At 38.2% G+C, this 17,787-nt stretch overlaps 1 protein-coding gene across 5 annotated transcripts in view; it reads right to left on the bottom strand.

Annotated features, from left to right (window-relative positions):
- Window positions 1-17,787, bottom strand: part of FNDC3A (fibronectin type III domain containing 3A) — a 111,451-nt gene that overhangs the window by 39,546 nt on the left and 54,118 nt on the right. For 4 of the 5 annotated variants that reach the window (XM_054628411.2, XM_054628410.2, XM_077173699.1 and 1 more), the window contains 4 exons: window positions 9,869-9,945; window positions 4,885-5,122; window positions 2,155-2,427; window positions 30-88 (listed from right to left, as the gene is read on the bottom strand). In XM_054628411.2, coding sequence (XP_054484386.1) covers window positions 30-88; window positions 2,155-2,427; window positions 4,885-5,122; window positions 9,869-9,945 — 647 coding nt within the window. Of the gene's footprint in view, window positions 1-29; window positions 89-2,154; window positions 2,428-4,884; window positions 5,123-9,868; window positions 9,946-14,554; window positions 14,745-17,787 lie in introns of those variants that run through there. The other variant, XM_077173700.1, reaches the window with a different exon arrangement.

Raw genomic sequence — 17,787 nt, 5'->3', positions numbered from 1 at the left:
TGATTTTATGGAAAGCTTTTGTTACTTACCACTGGCTTGGCTATATTAGAAAGAAGTGCTTCCAGTGCTTTTGTTTCTTCATCCTTTTCTTAAAAAACAAAATCAAAGCAAAAGAGAAGTACCCATGAATATTGTGCAGTAACTTTACAGTGAAATAGCTCTTCAAATTCAACAACTGCACACAGGAGAAAGCATTTATAAAGTAGAACATCTTGCTAACTTGCATTCATCTAGAACAACATGAAACCAAAAAAGCTTCCGAAGAAGTTGTTAATATAAAACTATTTCTAAAGCCCTTCTGTGCTTTATGGAATACAGAAAGCCTGGTTATCATGTATTAATGTATAACTTTAAAACAACTGCTGCTCTGGAGAATTTAAGATCTTGGATATTTCCCACAGATTTCTCTTTGGATGTAGATGCAGTCAGGTTACAGTAGTTTAAATATGTTATTGCTCATCAGCTGGAAGCCTACTGGCAACACTGCTGGCCTTTCTCAATTGCAAGGGAAACAATCTAAGGTGTTTTCTGCCAGCTGAAGGTATAGCTGAGCTTTATAAAGGATTTATAGTTTACAGAAAGCATTTTATCTGCTCTTCTCACATAATATTTAAATTTTATTACCCCAATAGGGTAAGTGAACAGGCCACTCAGTTTTGAAGGTGCAGCCAGGCATTTAAAATTCATTTAACCTGCCTTAAACTAAACACAAAAGAAAAACAAAGCTTGACAAAATTCTTCAAAAAACATAGATCAAATCTATTTACAGCTCTCTGTTTCTAAGATGATTTATGCTGTTGACACAAATAAAATGCTTTTCTGACTTGTATGACAACTCTAAGTCACTGCCTTCTGTTGCTCAAGCCTAAGTCTCAGTACATAATTTTCCCCAATGTCTCCTAAAATAATTTTGAGAAGTGGACGTTCCCATTTTTCATATAAAATACTTCTAAGAAAACACCATGATAATTTTTGTAATGTGTAAACAACAGTACATTTCATCACTTGTGCCTTGTTAAAGTTAGCTCACAGATAAGCACCAACAAACAAAGTAAACTGAAGCTGAAGAGAAAGTAAACTGCTATTCTGGAACTATAGTGACAAATATTCAGGTTTGGAGCAACAGTTGCCATCTTCTGATTTTTGGTTGTATCTCAAATGTGACCTTTGGTACTAAGTTTGCCCAGGATATCATCTACACATGTTTTTAAACAGCTCTTATAGGTTGAGATTTCCTGGTTCTGATGAGATGTACTTTCTTCACAATTCATTTTGTTTACAGCAATCTAACATACATTGGCACAAAATTATTATCTCAAAGCAAACTTTAGAGAATTGAGAATAATCATGGTTTATTTCCTTTAACATCACCAATTACAGTTCCTTATTCTGAAAACACTGCTCCTGGCTGATGACAAGTCTTTGATGTTATGTTCACAATCTGAAGGACTATGGCAGAGACCCCAAAGTTGCATAGTGACACATCATTAGATTTGATGATGACTGCATGACTGAGTGAATTCAGTCCATCTGTGAGATCACAAGCTTTCCAGTGAAATAAAGATATTAATAATAAGCACACTCCCTATGGTGGTGTCTTAGAAAACATGAACAGCCTTTTTCTACAATGGTCTTTCAACAGTGAGTGGGTAGGGATAGATCAATTTTATGTAACAGCAGTACCTCTTTTACAAAATAATCTTTATCAAGTTGGATGTATATTTTCTGTTTCAGACACTCGATTCTTTCCATGTTTTCTACAGTATTAAGCAGGCCATCAATATTCAGTGATTCCTTAAAATGCAAGCACTCCAAACAAAGCTTTTTGAGATTTTTCTTTAACAGTGTCATGAAGTATGACTCATAATATTTCTTCAAATTTACATGGAGACTTCTGTACCAGTAGTTTTTGTTTTCTTAGGCTCACATTCCCATGTGATGAGCAGGTTGATCACCCTTAACTGCACTCTACGTAAGTCAGGGCACTTAGAGGCTGCTACTCAACTTCAAGACTGTCAAAGTGTGGTGTTTTATTACAAATGTTATGTTCAGCCACTATAATAATATATATTATTATTTGTCCAGTACAGACACTGGACTTGCATCATTTATTATTAATATGTGGGTGTATGCAGTATTTTTGATAAAACCTACCTTCTACTTCTGTGTCTGTCTGAGAATTGCTTTTTCCTTTACCCAAAGACTTGCATTTGGTAGAACCTGTGCTTATTCCAGCTGCATCCTGTCCTTTTGTAAGTCCATTAGGTTCACTTGTAGGAGAAGGACATTTCTGAGGAGATGATGGAGGACTGTTTAACTTTTCCTTCTGAGTTCCATGTCGATCTTTTAACTTTTTTTGTAACCTTTCGTATGTTTTACTAGACCTTTCATCTCTAAAGTTGGATCTTCCATGAGCAGGCAGAGTATCTAAATGAAGGAAGGAAAAACAAACCATTAAGAATTGAACCTAATTTTAAAATCTACCTAAAAATGCTATGTAAGTTAAATGTGCACCAGTGAGTAAAATGATATCTCTAGTCCTATTTGAAAACTGAAGTGTTTAGCAGGTAAACTGATACACATTAAATAGAATTTAACAATATGTCAGGGAAGAGAGTGTAATCTTTCCCTTCCCCTTATTTTCTCCACTTAAAATTATTCTTGAAATGTTTCCATAATCTTCCTTCAGCTGTGAGGTACAGGATGAAGTCTATACAGAAAAAACGTGCTCCTTTACTACACTGGAGGAGGTTTGATCTAATGTTGAATAAAAAAATCCATTAAGTTTTGGAATGCAGCTAGAGCTCTAATACTTTAATGATGCTTCAGCAGGAATCAACAGGGAAAACAACCATAAAAGCGTAGAAACATAGAACCTGTGTTGTGTGGGGCAGTGGAAAGACACTAAAACACAGAAGACAGCTTGGCCAGGCCTTGTAACAGTAACCCCAGGCACTGCTGCAGTAGCACCAAAGTCTCATCTGTAAGTCAGAACTGACTTTGGAAAAAAGTCAGTACCAGACTACTGACAGCATTAAACTGCAAACTGGTGAACTCCTCTGTCCAGTTTTAACATTTGTATTAATTTCATCTTTATATTTAGAAACACTTTACAGACTCAAGACTTTATATACCAAGTCTTTCCTCAGTGTAACCCTGCCTATTATAAATGCTGAAAGCTTTTAAAAAAAAAATACATCCTTCAAAAAAAAAGATACATCTTTCAAAATCAATCACAGAATTTCCACATTTTCAGGTAAGTTGGATAGGACAGTCTGAGGAATATATTATTTGTTATTCCTTAAGAGATAAGAAGTACTGAAAATAACGTCAAATAAGAACTTCCTTTCAAGGATAAAAAGAAAAAAATTAGAGAACTTCTCCATTTCTGTTTTTTTTTAAAGTCAGCTTAATTCAAGTCCTCTCATAAGAGGACTTCTAGATAAGCTAGTGTCTATTTAGAAATGTGATTTTTCACTACCTTTTGAGAGTTCAGTGCTTGTGTCAGGGAACTACTGTGCTCTATGAGCATCTGATTGTTTTCTGGGGTTTTTTTTGTTTGCTTGTTTTGCCTTAAATTTAGATTCCTGAAATAGGAGCCTAACTGTGGGTTTTGACTTTTGAAAGCTACAGTCAAAGTAAGAGATCCAGAATTAAATATGAAATCTGTAGCAAATTAATTAAAAATTACAGTATTAATACTTAACTTTCCTAAAGCCAAAGGCATTTTACATATACAATGAAAATAAAGCAAAGAATCCCACTTCATCATTATTTTACATTAGCAGTTCAGCAAATTATCACTGAATTCATATTTAAAATTATATAACCTGGCAGCAAAAATCTAAAAAAATATTATTCCATTAAGAAGCATCATTTTATGTGTTTAATTTCTTAATTTAGCAAACTAAAAGCAAACAACTGCCATCTACAAGAAATCAGGAAATAAAACTACAAATAAGCACCCAAAGAGCATCTAGTAATGTACCATTATCGAAGTGCAAAAAGAAATAAAGTACAACATAAAACTGCAGAAACACTAAGAATTCCAAGAAGATCAAACATTACCACTTTGCTCATCCTAACTATTTAAGCTCAGCAAATTGATGAAGGCCATTTTTAGGCTATTTTTGTAATATCACAGAATGTTGAAAATTGTGTTTAACCTCCCTCCTCATACCTTCTAGCTTTCTCTAAAAACAGAAACCTAGAACTGCTTTCTGATAGTCTTTCAAGGTTGGCACCTGCCTTATCTAAAGAAAAGCAAGTCTACCAGAAATGTAAATATTAATCTAACAAACCAGCCCCTGAGTTAGAATACAAATACACTTTGCCTCCAAACCACAGTAAAGGCAGATGTCAACAGCACTACCAAAGATGGCTTTAACCACTTTATTTAATTTAGGTTAGTGGCACCTCATTACTCCAACTGGACTTCAAAGGGAAATTCAATTAAATGCATATAGTTTTATGAAAAATGGACCACTTTTTTCCTTAATACTAAGAATTCCTATTTCATGTCAAACAGGATGTTTGCAAGACATGAAATCTCAGAACAGTGCTCAGGCATAGATTTAAATGCTGAATCACTATAAACACTTTCTGTATCACTTTCCTGAGAAAATCTGTAACTTTTACATGCAAGAAGTAATCTCTAAGTTTAGTGGATCACTGAACAGACAACCAAATAAATTAAAAGAACTTCTGGAATAATAAGCTTCAGCCAAATCAAGGTTGGTATCCACATACATTTTTTTACACATGACTCCCACTGAAGCTGTAAGTCTTGCTTAACAAAGCCCACACACCAACATAACAGATGCTGGAAATGAGCAGAACATTATTGCCTTTGCCAAAACCTGCAATATTTGATGAACTACTTACCCACATCCCCATAGACTTGTGAAGTGTGATACTGTGGAATGTACTGCGTTGCCATGTCACCGGCTCCAGTCACAGGTGAGTATATGTGACGGGGTGGAGGGGGTATCATGGCTGGAAGAGGAAGGAAGCCGGGCAGTGGGGGATGTGGAGGCCTGTGTATCACTGTGTGACCACCAGGGTGAAACTCTGGAGCCTGGGGAACCACCACAACCCTTCGAACACCGTTATCCTCAATAACCTGTACAGTGAGAGACACCACGCACCAAAAGAGAAATGACAGTCTGGTAAATATGCTTCTATAGATTCTTAAACAAAATCAGGAATCGTAAACTCTTTACATCTGATGAAAATAAAACAGGAAATATCAAGGAAAAAAAAAGGGACATTAAAGAACTATCTATGTTAAGTGTATTAACTGCAGCAATGCCATTAATTTCTTAACATGGTGGGGAAGAAAACTTAAAAAAACCCCTGACTGTAAGAGTATCTAACAAACAACCTGGTATATTTATGGCATGAGCCAAGCTTCTCCTATGGGTCCCATTTCCATCCTCATTCTGCCTCATTCCTCATACACTGCCTGTATGCTACACTGCTGTGGGATTTGTTCTACAGCTTAACAACTAGATTGCTCCCTAGAAATGAACTGGTGAACTGACAGACCTCACTCTGCATCAATAGCAAGAAAAAAGCTAAGAAGTGTCTGGTTTTTGCTGTGTCCCCAACTCAACCCACCAACACTAACCCGGGAGACACCAGCCACAGCAGCCCTGCAGCAACCACCATGTGCATCAAGCTGTTAGCATCAAACTACCAGGATGGTAGTCAGCCCTCTCAAAACTCCTTCACAAACCAAGTAGTTCTAAAATTTTTCTGTCTTTCTCCTCCCCATATCCTTCTACCTGTAAAGAGGTCTTGAATCCTGAAGAAGTCCCATGCTACTCAGAAAATGGGGACCTTTGTGGCAGCCATTGGCAGACTGTAGTGCAAGGGATTGTGAAAAATTAGCAAATGGGAGATGTGACAGCAGCCTTTGTGTGAGGTACCCAAGTGTGGCCCTTTGCAATGTTGGCAGAAATTCCAAGCAATGGCAGTAGCATGTGCAATCCCATGGTGAGAATCTGTAAGACACAGGGAGCTGAAGTGTGCTGTGCATGGTACCTGTAGCACATCTGGGCTGTGCAGCACATGGGACTCTGGTGAAGAGCAGGCACAAGGGCACAAACTGTACCAAGGACTGAAGCAGAAAATGTTCAGTAAATGAGGGTGGGTCATCAGCTAGACCAGGAACAAGGGTCTGCCCCTGAAGAACCTCACATCATTACCCTCTCTAAATGTTTATAAATTCACATAAATATATGACTGTTGGTGACACCTAGAGATGATCTTGGCATATTTTGATTTGAGTGTATCGTGGTGTCAGTAACTATAGTGTATGGGATGCCAACAAATAAACTGTTCTTCACTTCCTGGTAAAATGCTGTAGAATAAAGTCACAGCAGAAACTGCAATGGAAGGGTTTAGATGGAACATTTATCCAGAAAAAGAGGAGAAGAATGGAGTATCATGACTACATTCAATAGCAGGGGAAAAAGCAACCCTACGCCATAAGTTTTCACTGACATTTGAAATGAGATGGGGACATGTACACACACACCAATAAACATCCTGGTGCAACAGGAACAGATCAATAGATCAAAACACTTAGTGCCAAGCTGCTTTCAGCTCCACTGTTTAAGGTTAATGGAATCATGCTTGGCTAGATTTAGCCCTGTACCCTAGAGTGAATGCTTCCATCAAGTCCATGACAGAAAGCTGCTTGGAGGATCATTGGTTTTACCATGTCCCCATTAGGGGTTGATGTGCATCCGGTACATCTGGAACAGAGCTTCTGATTTTGTTTTCTCTGCCAGCAATCTAATTTGTACAGCCCCAAATTATCCTGCTAGCTGAACCAATGCAAGGTAAGTGAGATTGGTACAGGAAATTGTTTCAAAACTTCACCACTGTGCTGAGAGAAACTGTGCTGGGGATAGAGTTGCATGCTTCTGGTACTGTAGGATATGCATATGCAACAACATTCAGAAGACACAGAAGTGTGTACACAATAGAGCTGACCCCACTTCACTCAATAGACAGTTGGAAATTAATGTTACCTAAGTGAACACAGCTTTAAAAAACATGCATACAATATGACTGTAAGAAATGGGTTATTTTCAGTACACAGAAATTGTTCCTTCTTGGGAAGGAGTAATTAAAGACAATACAATTCAAATCTATGTAACCATAGCTGTGTGGTATTCTAAAGGCAGAATATATTAGCAGTAAATACAACTAGAACTTCTCCTGTCCTATGAAATTCTCTAAACACTGAAATGTAGTTTTAATTATTTAAGTCCCTTTTGGTTACAAAACCCCGAAAATACTGCAACTTATTATGATTTTATGAGTAGACTCAGATTATGTAGGAAGCAGCTCCCATTAAAAAGCAAATGAGCTGCTTAGTTTACAACTTGTTTCCTCGGGTCTGCTGATAGCCTAAGACACTTAGAAATAGCCACCCAATCCATAACAGCAGGGACCTTATGTTTAACAAGCCTGTAACTGTGCTTCCAGATATAACATCTGCTCAATGGTAGGCCTCTAGCAGACAACTACATAGATAAATACACTCCAAAAAAAAAAAAAGCCAGAGCATCATGGTAAGTCTATAATTTTAAGTTTAAAAAGCAAACAAGCTCTCTGTTATCCCAGTTGTGCGAACAAAACGTGGTTCTGGCACAGGCCTGTTCGGTTGAGTGAACCAACCAAACATCACTGGAAAACTCACTGCAGACAGTGAATATAGATGGTTTAAGAGAGGATGAATAAAGATGGGCTTTCTTTCAGTTTTACAACTACAGTTCCAAAAGAAGAGGAAGGGAAAAGGAAATCAGCTGATGAATTGCTTTTTAGTTATGTGATATAAGAAAAGTAAATCTTTTATTCAGTGGTTATCCCCAACTTCTAACAGAGGACAGTACACTGTATCACTGCCAAACAGGAACTGAAGCAAGCAGAGGCATAACAGAACTAAATGAAAATGGAGAGACAAAAGACGGTTATGTTGAAGTTCTTCCAGGCTGACAGCTTAGGACATTTAGCTGGTTTCCTATTCAACACAAAATATAGCTGCAGCTGCTGACCTTTAAAACTATACTATACCTGAAGAAACCATAGAAGTTTGCTAGGACTGCAGTAAGTCTGGGAAAACTCTTAGCTCTATAATGCTAGACTTTCCTGTTTTGCAAGACTGCTATCAAACCTTCTGGCTTGTAAGAGAAACTCCCATCATAAACCTCAAAGTCTGGTATGTTTTGTCAGTAATAAACACTTCAGAAGGCTTATAAACTACAGGTTGTCCTGGACTACGGCACTTCTACTCATGAAAATAGCAGATGAGCTCATTCCACCTGCACTCTGAGCTGCATAGATGTGAGGCTCCTTCAGCCCAAAGGTCAGAGTGCTGTGCTAAAACAACACCTGCTTGGACTAACAAACTCCGTAAAAGGCTTATGAATGGGTCTCAGCAAGGCCCAGTCCTTCAGCATCTTTGACTCAAATTGTCCTCAAAGGAAGGGTAAACTAATTCAAAAATATTTTTCAGATTGGTACATGTCACATAACTTTTAAAATATGTACTTCATCATATGAAAACAATAAGAAATATAGTAAAATTCCAATTTTCACTTTGCTCTAAACTTCTTTCAGTTCTTTAAAAATGAATTCTAATAGGAATCAGGACTTTTTATGATGACCTGAAGATATATGGACTTTTTGAGATTATTTATAAATAAATATTAATAATATAAATATAAATACAATAATATAAATACAAAAATATATAAATATAATATCATTTTTCTTCTTGTTTGGGAACTCAACTACAAAGGATGCACAGAATCAACTTATCAGTCAACTTCCAAGAGATAAAAAATAAAATCAGAGTAATAGTCTGCCGGCCCTAACAGCCTTTTCTTTTGCTAGAGGACGATTTTTAAATGTTGTTGAAATAATTTGTCCAACATCTGCTGACACCATGGGCTTTTTTGTTGTACTTTATGCCTTGTAGTCCCTTCCCAGTGTACACCACTGGATGCACACTAAGTCAGAGGTAGACTGTTCACAACAACAGAATGTCTTGAGATAGACTTCCATCATGGGGAGTGGCATTCAACTGCTCTAACTGCCAGATCTGACCTACTAAGCCCTAGACTTGTTCTACAGGCAAGGGAAAGAAATAGGCACCATCTAAAAGGCCACACATCTCATTACAACTCACATGTCAGAAATAGCCCAGAGAAATCATCCTTTTAATCTACTTTAAAGGATGTCCAGGTTATCTAGCTCACATTTAATTTCCAGCCATCTAAATTAGGAATCAAACAGCAGTGAAAAATGAGAGCCCCATTTTAAGATAAGTGGTGGAAACACTTATTATATGATAACCTAGTCCCAATGGACAGCTGACATTTTTTCCATGTTGTTTGCTGTACTTTTTCAACTGACCTGTTTTTCTCCTTATCTACAGGGAATTTCTCAGACATGAACTATGTACATGTATAAATTATATATTTTATATATATATATATATTGCTGCCAAGAGAAAATATCCACTAACACAGGAATCAGTACTGGTCCTGCACAAGCAGATATTTGGGTCATGATTGCATTTTATATTCAGAAGGCATCTAGTACATTAGGATTCTGAACTCAGCAAGGAACTCTGCTTGCTACTGTCATGTACATAGTTAATATATAACTGAACAGGCACAGACAACAGCATGAGAAGTCTCCCATCTCAGAAATAGAGACATCTCTTATCTCCTTGCTTGATCATATTGACTGAAATCTAACAAATTATTTTACTGAATTAGCAGTTATGGTTCCAGTTCCAAAATTTGCATGAAAATAAATAAATTAAGAAGAAAGTGAAGTGACATACCTGTGGGGCATATCCAGGAGGCACATAAATAGTAGGCACTGAACCATTTGGGGACATCATTGGAACCTGAGCAGGACCTAAGTGGGTTACAGAAATATTCAGTACAGCACCATTTAATAATTTGAGAAAGCTGAAAGAACATACTGAGTTGCAAAGTCTCTGTGAAGAATATACAAGATAACATGGATAAACAAAGGCAATGAACTGTACAGATAAAATTATAGCAAAGGGCACTCTTTGAAATCTAAAAAACAGTTGAACAAAACCAGAAACAAGCTAAAAAAAATCCCCAATATTTCTTCCATCTCTTCTTCCATCTCTGAGCACAGAAGAGCTCATGTAAAAACTAAAAACTCAACAGATGACAAAAGAAATACTCCAAGATGAAAAGACAATAGAAGAGACTATAAAACAGAAACCAACAAAAATATTTGAAACAAGCTGCTGAAAGCAGATAATATTCAGTTAAGAGTTACAAAGAAAATTACTTACAAAATGGCTCTTTTTTACTATGGTCTTATCAACTAAAGTAGTGTCAGTACCACAATAAGTGGTGAGACATGAACTTAAGGTCCCAGGGAAAGGTCAGTGTATTTACCAACTAGTAAGTCTGCTCCAACTAATGGGAAAGTCAGGACACCATGGTGATCCTTATACCATGCAAACCATAAAAGAAGGAGTTTACACACACTTAGATAAATATGACACAATGGGAATGTGGTAGGGTCGCATTTGTAGATAAAGTATTGCCTAGAAAATCAGATACCTTCAAAGAGCACAGGGATGCTGTCACATACTTGGCATTTTCAAAAAGCTCTTGACAATGTCTCTCAAAGACTCCTAAAGAAGTAATGCTGCCTTTGGTTAAAAAGGGAAAAGGTCTTTCCATTAACAACTGATTGGAGAACAGGAAACTAAGAGAAGTAAATTATCATCTTTCGAAGTTCTTTGAGTGACCAAGAAAAGAGTCCCACAGGCACCCAAAGAACCTGTTCTGCATATTAGACAAAGCTTCCGGAAAAGAAAATCAACAGCAAGGTGATAAATTGTTGCTATGTTCTCAGAGAGCTGTAAAGGATCTCACAGTACTCACTGATCAGATGACAAAAACCCAGAAGGAATAATGTTATTAAGTGCAAAGTGATGCATCTGGATAAAACCAGAAGTGTTTCTTTACAGCGGTAAGCCATAAATCAGATGTAAACAAACATACGATGCAGCTGCTACATGGATTTCTAAAGAAATACCAGCCAAGGGTTGTTGAGTGGTATTCGCAGAAAGAAAGAGAACATTAAAAATCATTACTAACAGAACAGGGAACAAGCAGAAAACATCATTATGCTGTGGTATAAATCCATGCTGTACCTCCAATCCTTGAGCAATGTTTTTGACTCCACCTTTCAAAAAGAACACACAGGACCAGAAAAGGACAAAAAAAAAATGTTTACAGTGGCTTTCTGCCTGTTTATCAGGAAAGATTCAAGAGACCAGGAATTCAGGATTCTTCCACCAGAAGATGGTTTAAGGGCTGGCAGCAGAGAAACAGTAAAAGACCTATTTAAAAAAACCCTAAAAATGGAAAGATAGATAATTTATAGTTTCTCATTTGCAAGAAGCAGAGATAGTAAACTAATTCACCAGGTAAGTTTTAAAACATATAAGGGAATTTTTCATAAAATGCACAGCTAAATTGTGTAACTCCTTGCTTTAAGAACAGTGTAGAAATTAAAGATTAGTTTCAGTTTGGGAGAAGTAATCCATTAAGAGTTGTAAAAAATATAAGTACTACTTTTGTTTAATGAACAAGGAAACTTCTTCTGTGTGCCTGCCCTGTCCCTGTGCTGTCCTCTTTAGTATTTGATACTGGCCTCTACCAGAGTGAGCACATTAGTACAGGCTCGAGAGGGATGTCCTTACATTACTGTGTTTTAAATACACAGGGGAACAAACACTGAATTTTAATAGTGAAAGAAATACTGAAACACAGTATAATTTGAACAAGTTTTGTGACAAGACAAAAATGTTGGAATTCAGACACTGCAGGCTGCACTCTGCAAATTTCCAATTCAGTATACTGAAGCTAGCAAAAGTACCAATCCAACTTATGCAGTTTCAGTAATACTTTTGAAAGGGCATTCATAGCTCCTCCTTAATGTTTTTTAAAACTCTGTTAGGATCTGCAAATGGAAAGTACTAAGTAAATGCAAATTACAGTAAATAAGATTAGCACACCTCACTGATACATATGGACTTGACAGAAAAATAAAGGTACCTCTGTCTGAAAGCAAAGAGCAGGGAAAAGCAATGAAAAGCGCTCCCTAGAAAAGCAGCATGCAATCCAACTTGATTGCATGTATTATAGGAACTTCTTTACAATAAGACACAGAAGTTTGCAAATATGCTACCTAAAAAGAATCAAAGCTTTATTAATTAAAATACTAACCCACAACAGGGGGAGGGGGTGAAGAGACTTTTTAGGAACAAGGTCTTCAATGAATTATTCACTGAACTGTGCAACAGCAAAGAATATAAAGACTACAGTGAGCTATAAATTGAAAACTGAACATTCTTCCAGTATTTTTGCTCAACTGAAACTCAAAAATGTTTCAGCAAAAGTTTCTCCTGAATATGAAGTGCTAAAAAAAATGAAAGTGAAGCAAAAATCAGCAAGAAAAGCTTAAAATAGTGCATTACCTTACTACAATAAATTCAAAAAGGTCAAAAATAATGGAAGAACATTTCTTTTAAGTTGCCATTGAAATAAATAATGGTTTAAATTCTTACATGTGGATTTTATACAACTTGTATCTTGCATTGCTTACCTGCAGTTTTTCTATAGTATGTACAAAACGCTGACACTTCCATTAAACTCACAATTTTAAACTATGTAATTTCCAAGTAAATGGAAAATTAAGACCACATTTACTTCAACTTCTTAGAGATCACCATGTCCTTGGGGGATGATGAAACTCACACAGGCAAGCGGTTTCTTTGAGAACTGGTGATTATCTGTATTTGGCTTTTTTGTTTTGTTTTGCTTTAAACATCTAGAGGATATTGTTTAACAACCTTTTTAAGGTTTACTTATTTAGCACTTTAATCTCTCTAACAAACACAGAGCAGTTATCTCCCATCCAGTACAAAGGTTGATTCACAAAGCCATTTTCAGTATACCATAATCTAGCAGTTACAAAAGTAAAGGCATAAACTGAGTGCATGAACCTGAAAAAGTATTGCAATGTTAGAATAGAGTCAAATCAGTCGTTTCAAAATTTGCATCCCATCTTTTGCACTTTAAAGTACCAGAATTAGCAAAAACATATTTGAATATTCAAGAACTCTAATTTACTTCTGATTAGATTTCCAAGTGGCTGTGAAATGAAATTTCTAGGCGGATATCCAAGAAAATGATAAGCATGGGACAAAAAGTCGGCAGACTTCACAGGTGTTTTAAATGAACATTGTGTTTTACAGCAAGATTACTGATTTCCTGATAGGAAGCATATTACAACCTGCAAAATCTTATCTGAAGATAAAATTATAATATGCTATAAAAACGTGTATTTTTTATTCACTAATGTGAATATCTCAGCTCTCTTGTGGTGTAATACACTATAAGAGGAATTTTCATGTTTTTAGGTATTGGCTGAACTGCTGCAGGACAAAACCAGTGTGTTTTACCATGAGGTGAGAGTTATTATAAAGCATCAGGAAACAACGGCATCAGGAATTCATGTAAAGGAAACACTTAATTTTCCATTGCACATAAAGAGAACTGATTTAATCCAAATCACTGTATAATGAATGTTGATGACTTTGTTGTTGGTAAGGGGAGTTCTCAAATCTTTGATACATTTTCAGGTGTACAAGTTCTCTTACATAGTAAGTGGAAAAGAAACATTGTGGGAGTGGAAACAAGCACATAACTGGTTTACTTTATTACTGAAAAATATCTCATCAAACTCACTAAGGGTTCATTTAATGGAACTGAACCCAAGACACAGATGTTTCACCACAGTCTCGATTTATTATTGTCCTAAAATCCCACCAAGGAGGAATACCTCCTTCCCCTAGCAATAGCTGATGAACTTCTCCAACCTGTCTATTTGAGCAGACTATAAAAACCTCATTATGCTCATTACAGCCACCATAAACATGCAGCACAATTACAGCACTGCATCATCGCTAGGATCGTGACAAGCTGATCTAAACATAGCAACACCTGAAAACCTGAGGATACCGCCACCGCTCGCCTAGCACATACATCATTTCTTTTTATTTCAACCATGAAGCATCGCTCCATTTTAAGCGACTCATGAAAGCCCAGGCAAAGGTGCACACACCGGATTCCCAGCGCCGGGCAGGGAATGCTCTTCCGGGGCACTCCGCGCCCGGCCCTGCGCTTCAGCAGCGGGCTCCTGCGGCCTCCCAGGGCTGGCCGTCCTGCTCCCCTCACGGCTCCGGGGCCACCGCGGCCCCCGGCACCGCAGCCACACCCCTCCGAGAGCGCACCACCAACAGAGGGGCCTGGCAGCGCTCCCACTCCTGCCCCACAGATATGGATATTTTTTTCCTGACCATTGCAGCTGTCCCCCATCCGCCACTGCCTCACAACCGCGGAGGCCGCCGGCCCGCAGGTGTCGTGTTTCAGCGCGGCGGCCGAACCGGGCAGGCGGGAATCCTTACCGCTCATTTCGGGCCGGGCCGGGCCGGGCCGGGCGGGCGGCTGCTCCCGGCGCGCCGCGGCTGCGGGCGGGGCGGGGCGGGGCGGGGCGGGGCGGGGAGGCTCCCTCAGGTGCGCGGCCGGGCCCGCTCCGCTCCGCTCCGCCCCGCGGCCTCTCCGCGCCCTGCGCCCCGCCCTGCCCGCGCCGCCGCTTCAAGGGCCAGCGCCCCCGCCGAGAGCCGCGTCCTCTGCCAGCCCGCGGGATCCCCGCTCCGCTCTGTACTGTAATCTACCGACTGTCACTGCCTGCCGTGATCCCAGTCATTCAGCTGAAAGCTTTTACATTAATGAGCATAATTAAGTGCTAAAGAATTACTTAAACCCAGTCCTCCCAGAGGATTTTCCTTGAGCTGACCTGCTAATCAGTTTACACTTAAGAAAGGGGGTGCACAAACAGATCTGGTTGCAAACAAACACTTTCCGGCCCAGCGTTTGGAGAGCTGCAATGACTTTGATAGTAATCTATGTGGATACTGCGGCTCATGAACACTGCTATACTTAGCATTAGTCTAATGTGAACGGTGATGAATCACTGCTATCCCCAGGAGGAAATAGCATTCAGGATTTACTGCAGCACATTAGGTTAACTATGGCTCTATAACCGAACACCCACACTTTGACATCACACAGGCGATGATATGCATCACTGACGCAAGCACTGACAGGATCAAACACAAAGGCCACAGCAGCAGAAACAATAGAGCGCCAGCTGACGTAGCAGCACACCCCTCTAACACTGATGGGCTGCAGTAAATCAATAGTCCCAGATGCCACAAACAGTTGCACCACTCTATCTTTTACATAAGGACTAAGACTTCAAAGTTTTATTTTGGGTTCCCAACAGCTACAACTAATTAAAAAATCCAGCAGTAACAACCACCACCAATTGGTCTACATTTGTCTTGTAAGCCGTGCCCGGAAAAATACTTCCAAATTAATACTTTAAGTTAACCTCAACATCTTTACACATATTAGGTGCAACACAATAAAAGCTAGTAATAAGAAAACAAGAAAGCAAGTGCAGAACTTACTGTTTGGCCTAAGCTGGAGAAGAAGCACAAGAAGGAACTGGGATCACTGCAAGGACACAGGTGATCAGAAGACTTCAGCTGGCAGTGCTCTCAATTTAACGTATCCCTTATGCTCTAAATTCATCCTGACAAAACAATCCCTTCCCTTCCCCCATCCATCTGTCTACTTTTGCCATCAAGGCTGGGGAACAGCAGCTGACAAAGCCTCAACATCAATTGAAATGTATTAACTGACTAGAAAAAAAAAAGGAAACCTATCAGTAGACAGCAGGCTGGCAAACAAAAGGAAAAACGGAAGGTAAAACATTATCATAGTTCCTTGCAGAAAGGGGGGGGGGGGTGCAGGGGAGGATCAGTTTCTTTTACAGAGACTTTGGAATAATGGATAAAAGAGCAGAAAGCTATGAAGCCTAACTTGAGTATTTCTAAAGATTACATCCTAATGAGATCCTGATCTTTCCCATGAAACCACACATACATATTCACAAGAATCCCTTCTCAGGCAAAATGCAGAGATGACAGGTTCCTATAGCACTTTCTCACTAATGCAGCTATCAGTTTTCTTTTATAATGGCCTGATATACTTTCAAAGGAAAAAGGTGACAATGGTTTCTATGTTCAAATGTTAAAAGTACTTTTATTTCACCTGTTTGTAAACAATGACCATGATGCAATTTTGTAATTCAAAAAAGACTGGAAGTCCATGCCTTTGAATAGCACAAACTTCATAAGACAAAGTTACACTTGGGAATGTGCAGAAGAATTACTGTAGTCGTTTGAGATACTACAATAATAAGACTTTTTATACCTACTTTCTGAAGCAACTGTGTGCCACAGTGAAGAATTCTACTTCACTAAAAAAAAGTAACATTGATTCCAAGATGTTAATGTGGAAATACAACACACGCTTTCTACTGTGCAGCCCAGGCTGTTAAATTACTCTCTTTATTTTGCCAGCTTAGGGCAATGATTTAGTAACTATATGGAAGAGTTACATCAAAAAATTGTTCACTCCTTCACACAGTTCCAATTTAAATATTGGGTGAACCATAAATTGCTGCATTTCAGAGGGAGTCAAATGTGATATACCATACAGAGAGGCTTTGATAAAAATGTTATTATTCTTAGCAGGAAAAATAATCTGCACTCATTCTAATCTATCTGCACTGCATATAGCTTAGCTTTTTCTTCAAGGAGAGCCTAATTTCCTAGCCCTGATGCTGAGCAGTACAGATTGGCAACTTTTTCAGACTAAAATTTAGTATTTGTACATGCTGCTTAATCATGTTGCACTTGATGCACAACATTCAGAATAATCTACAATTTAATCATCTAACAGTTGTTACCACTAGAATTGCTGTTTTTCTAATCAGGTGGGTTTGGTTTTTTTTTCTCATATAGCACTGCAGACCAGGAAGTTAAAAAGTTAAGCACTGCTACTGACAGCTGCTTGTGGTTAAGAGTGAAAAGAACAAGTGAGTCTCAACAGTTTGCAGCTCTTGGTGTGTAGACAGTGTCTTCTACAAAAGACTGTGTTGATCCAGAGGAGACAGATCTTGGAAGGAACAAGCATTAACTTCAACTTCCTCCCCCTGCCTGCCTGATCGTGCTAAGAATAGCATTACATAGTATAATTACTTGTAAAAGCCTTTTTATCATCCTGGTATTCAACTTTTTACACTAATGAGGTATTTTATTTACTTACCTGGCTACATTGGCTTGAAACTAGAATGCACAATTATCTGGCACATTCTGCTGTCTCAGCTGGCACCCAAAGAAGTCTCCTTTCCTATGTGCAAATTTCTTAACATTACTCCTTCCCAAATTATTATGCACACACACACACACATCTATGTATATATATATATACACATATACATAAAATTACTTGAATATGACTTACTGAATATTACTTATACAAATCTTATGTATTGATTAAGAAAATCAACAGCATTCATATAAATGCTGGAACAATTTTACCAGATTCTAAGGTAAGGTCTTTTAAAATTATGGACAAGAGAGAAGAGTCCATGGATATAAAACAAACAAAAAAAATCATCCATTTGTGCAAACTGGGATTAATACATCATATACAATGTGAGAAAAGACAGCAAAAAGTCATATCAGAAAAGGCTGTCAAGAAGAAATTCAGTGCCCAAGTCAAA

This window comes from Agelaius phoeniceus, chromosome 2, assembly GCF_051311805.1.
Source record: "Agelaius phoeniceus isolate bAgePho1 chromosome 2, bAgePho1.hap1, whole genome shotgun sequence".
Lineage (NCBI taxonomy): Eukaryota > Metazoa > Chordata > Aves > Passeriformes > Icteridae > Agelaius > Agelaius phoeniceus.
Note: the sequence above shows the minus strand (reverse complement) of the source record. Positions and strands in the feature narration are given on the sequence as shown.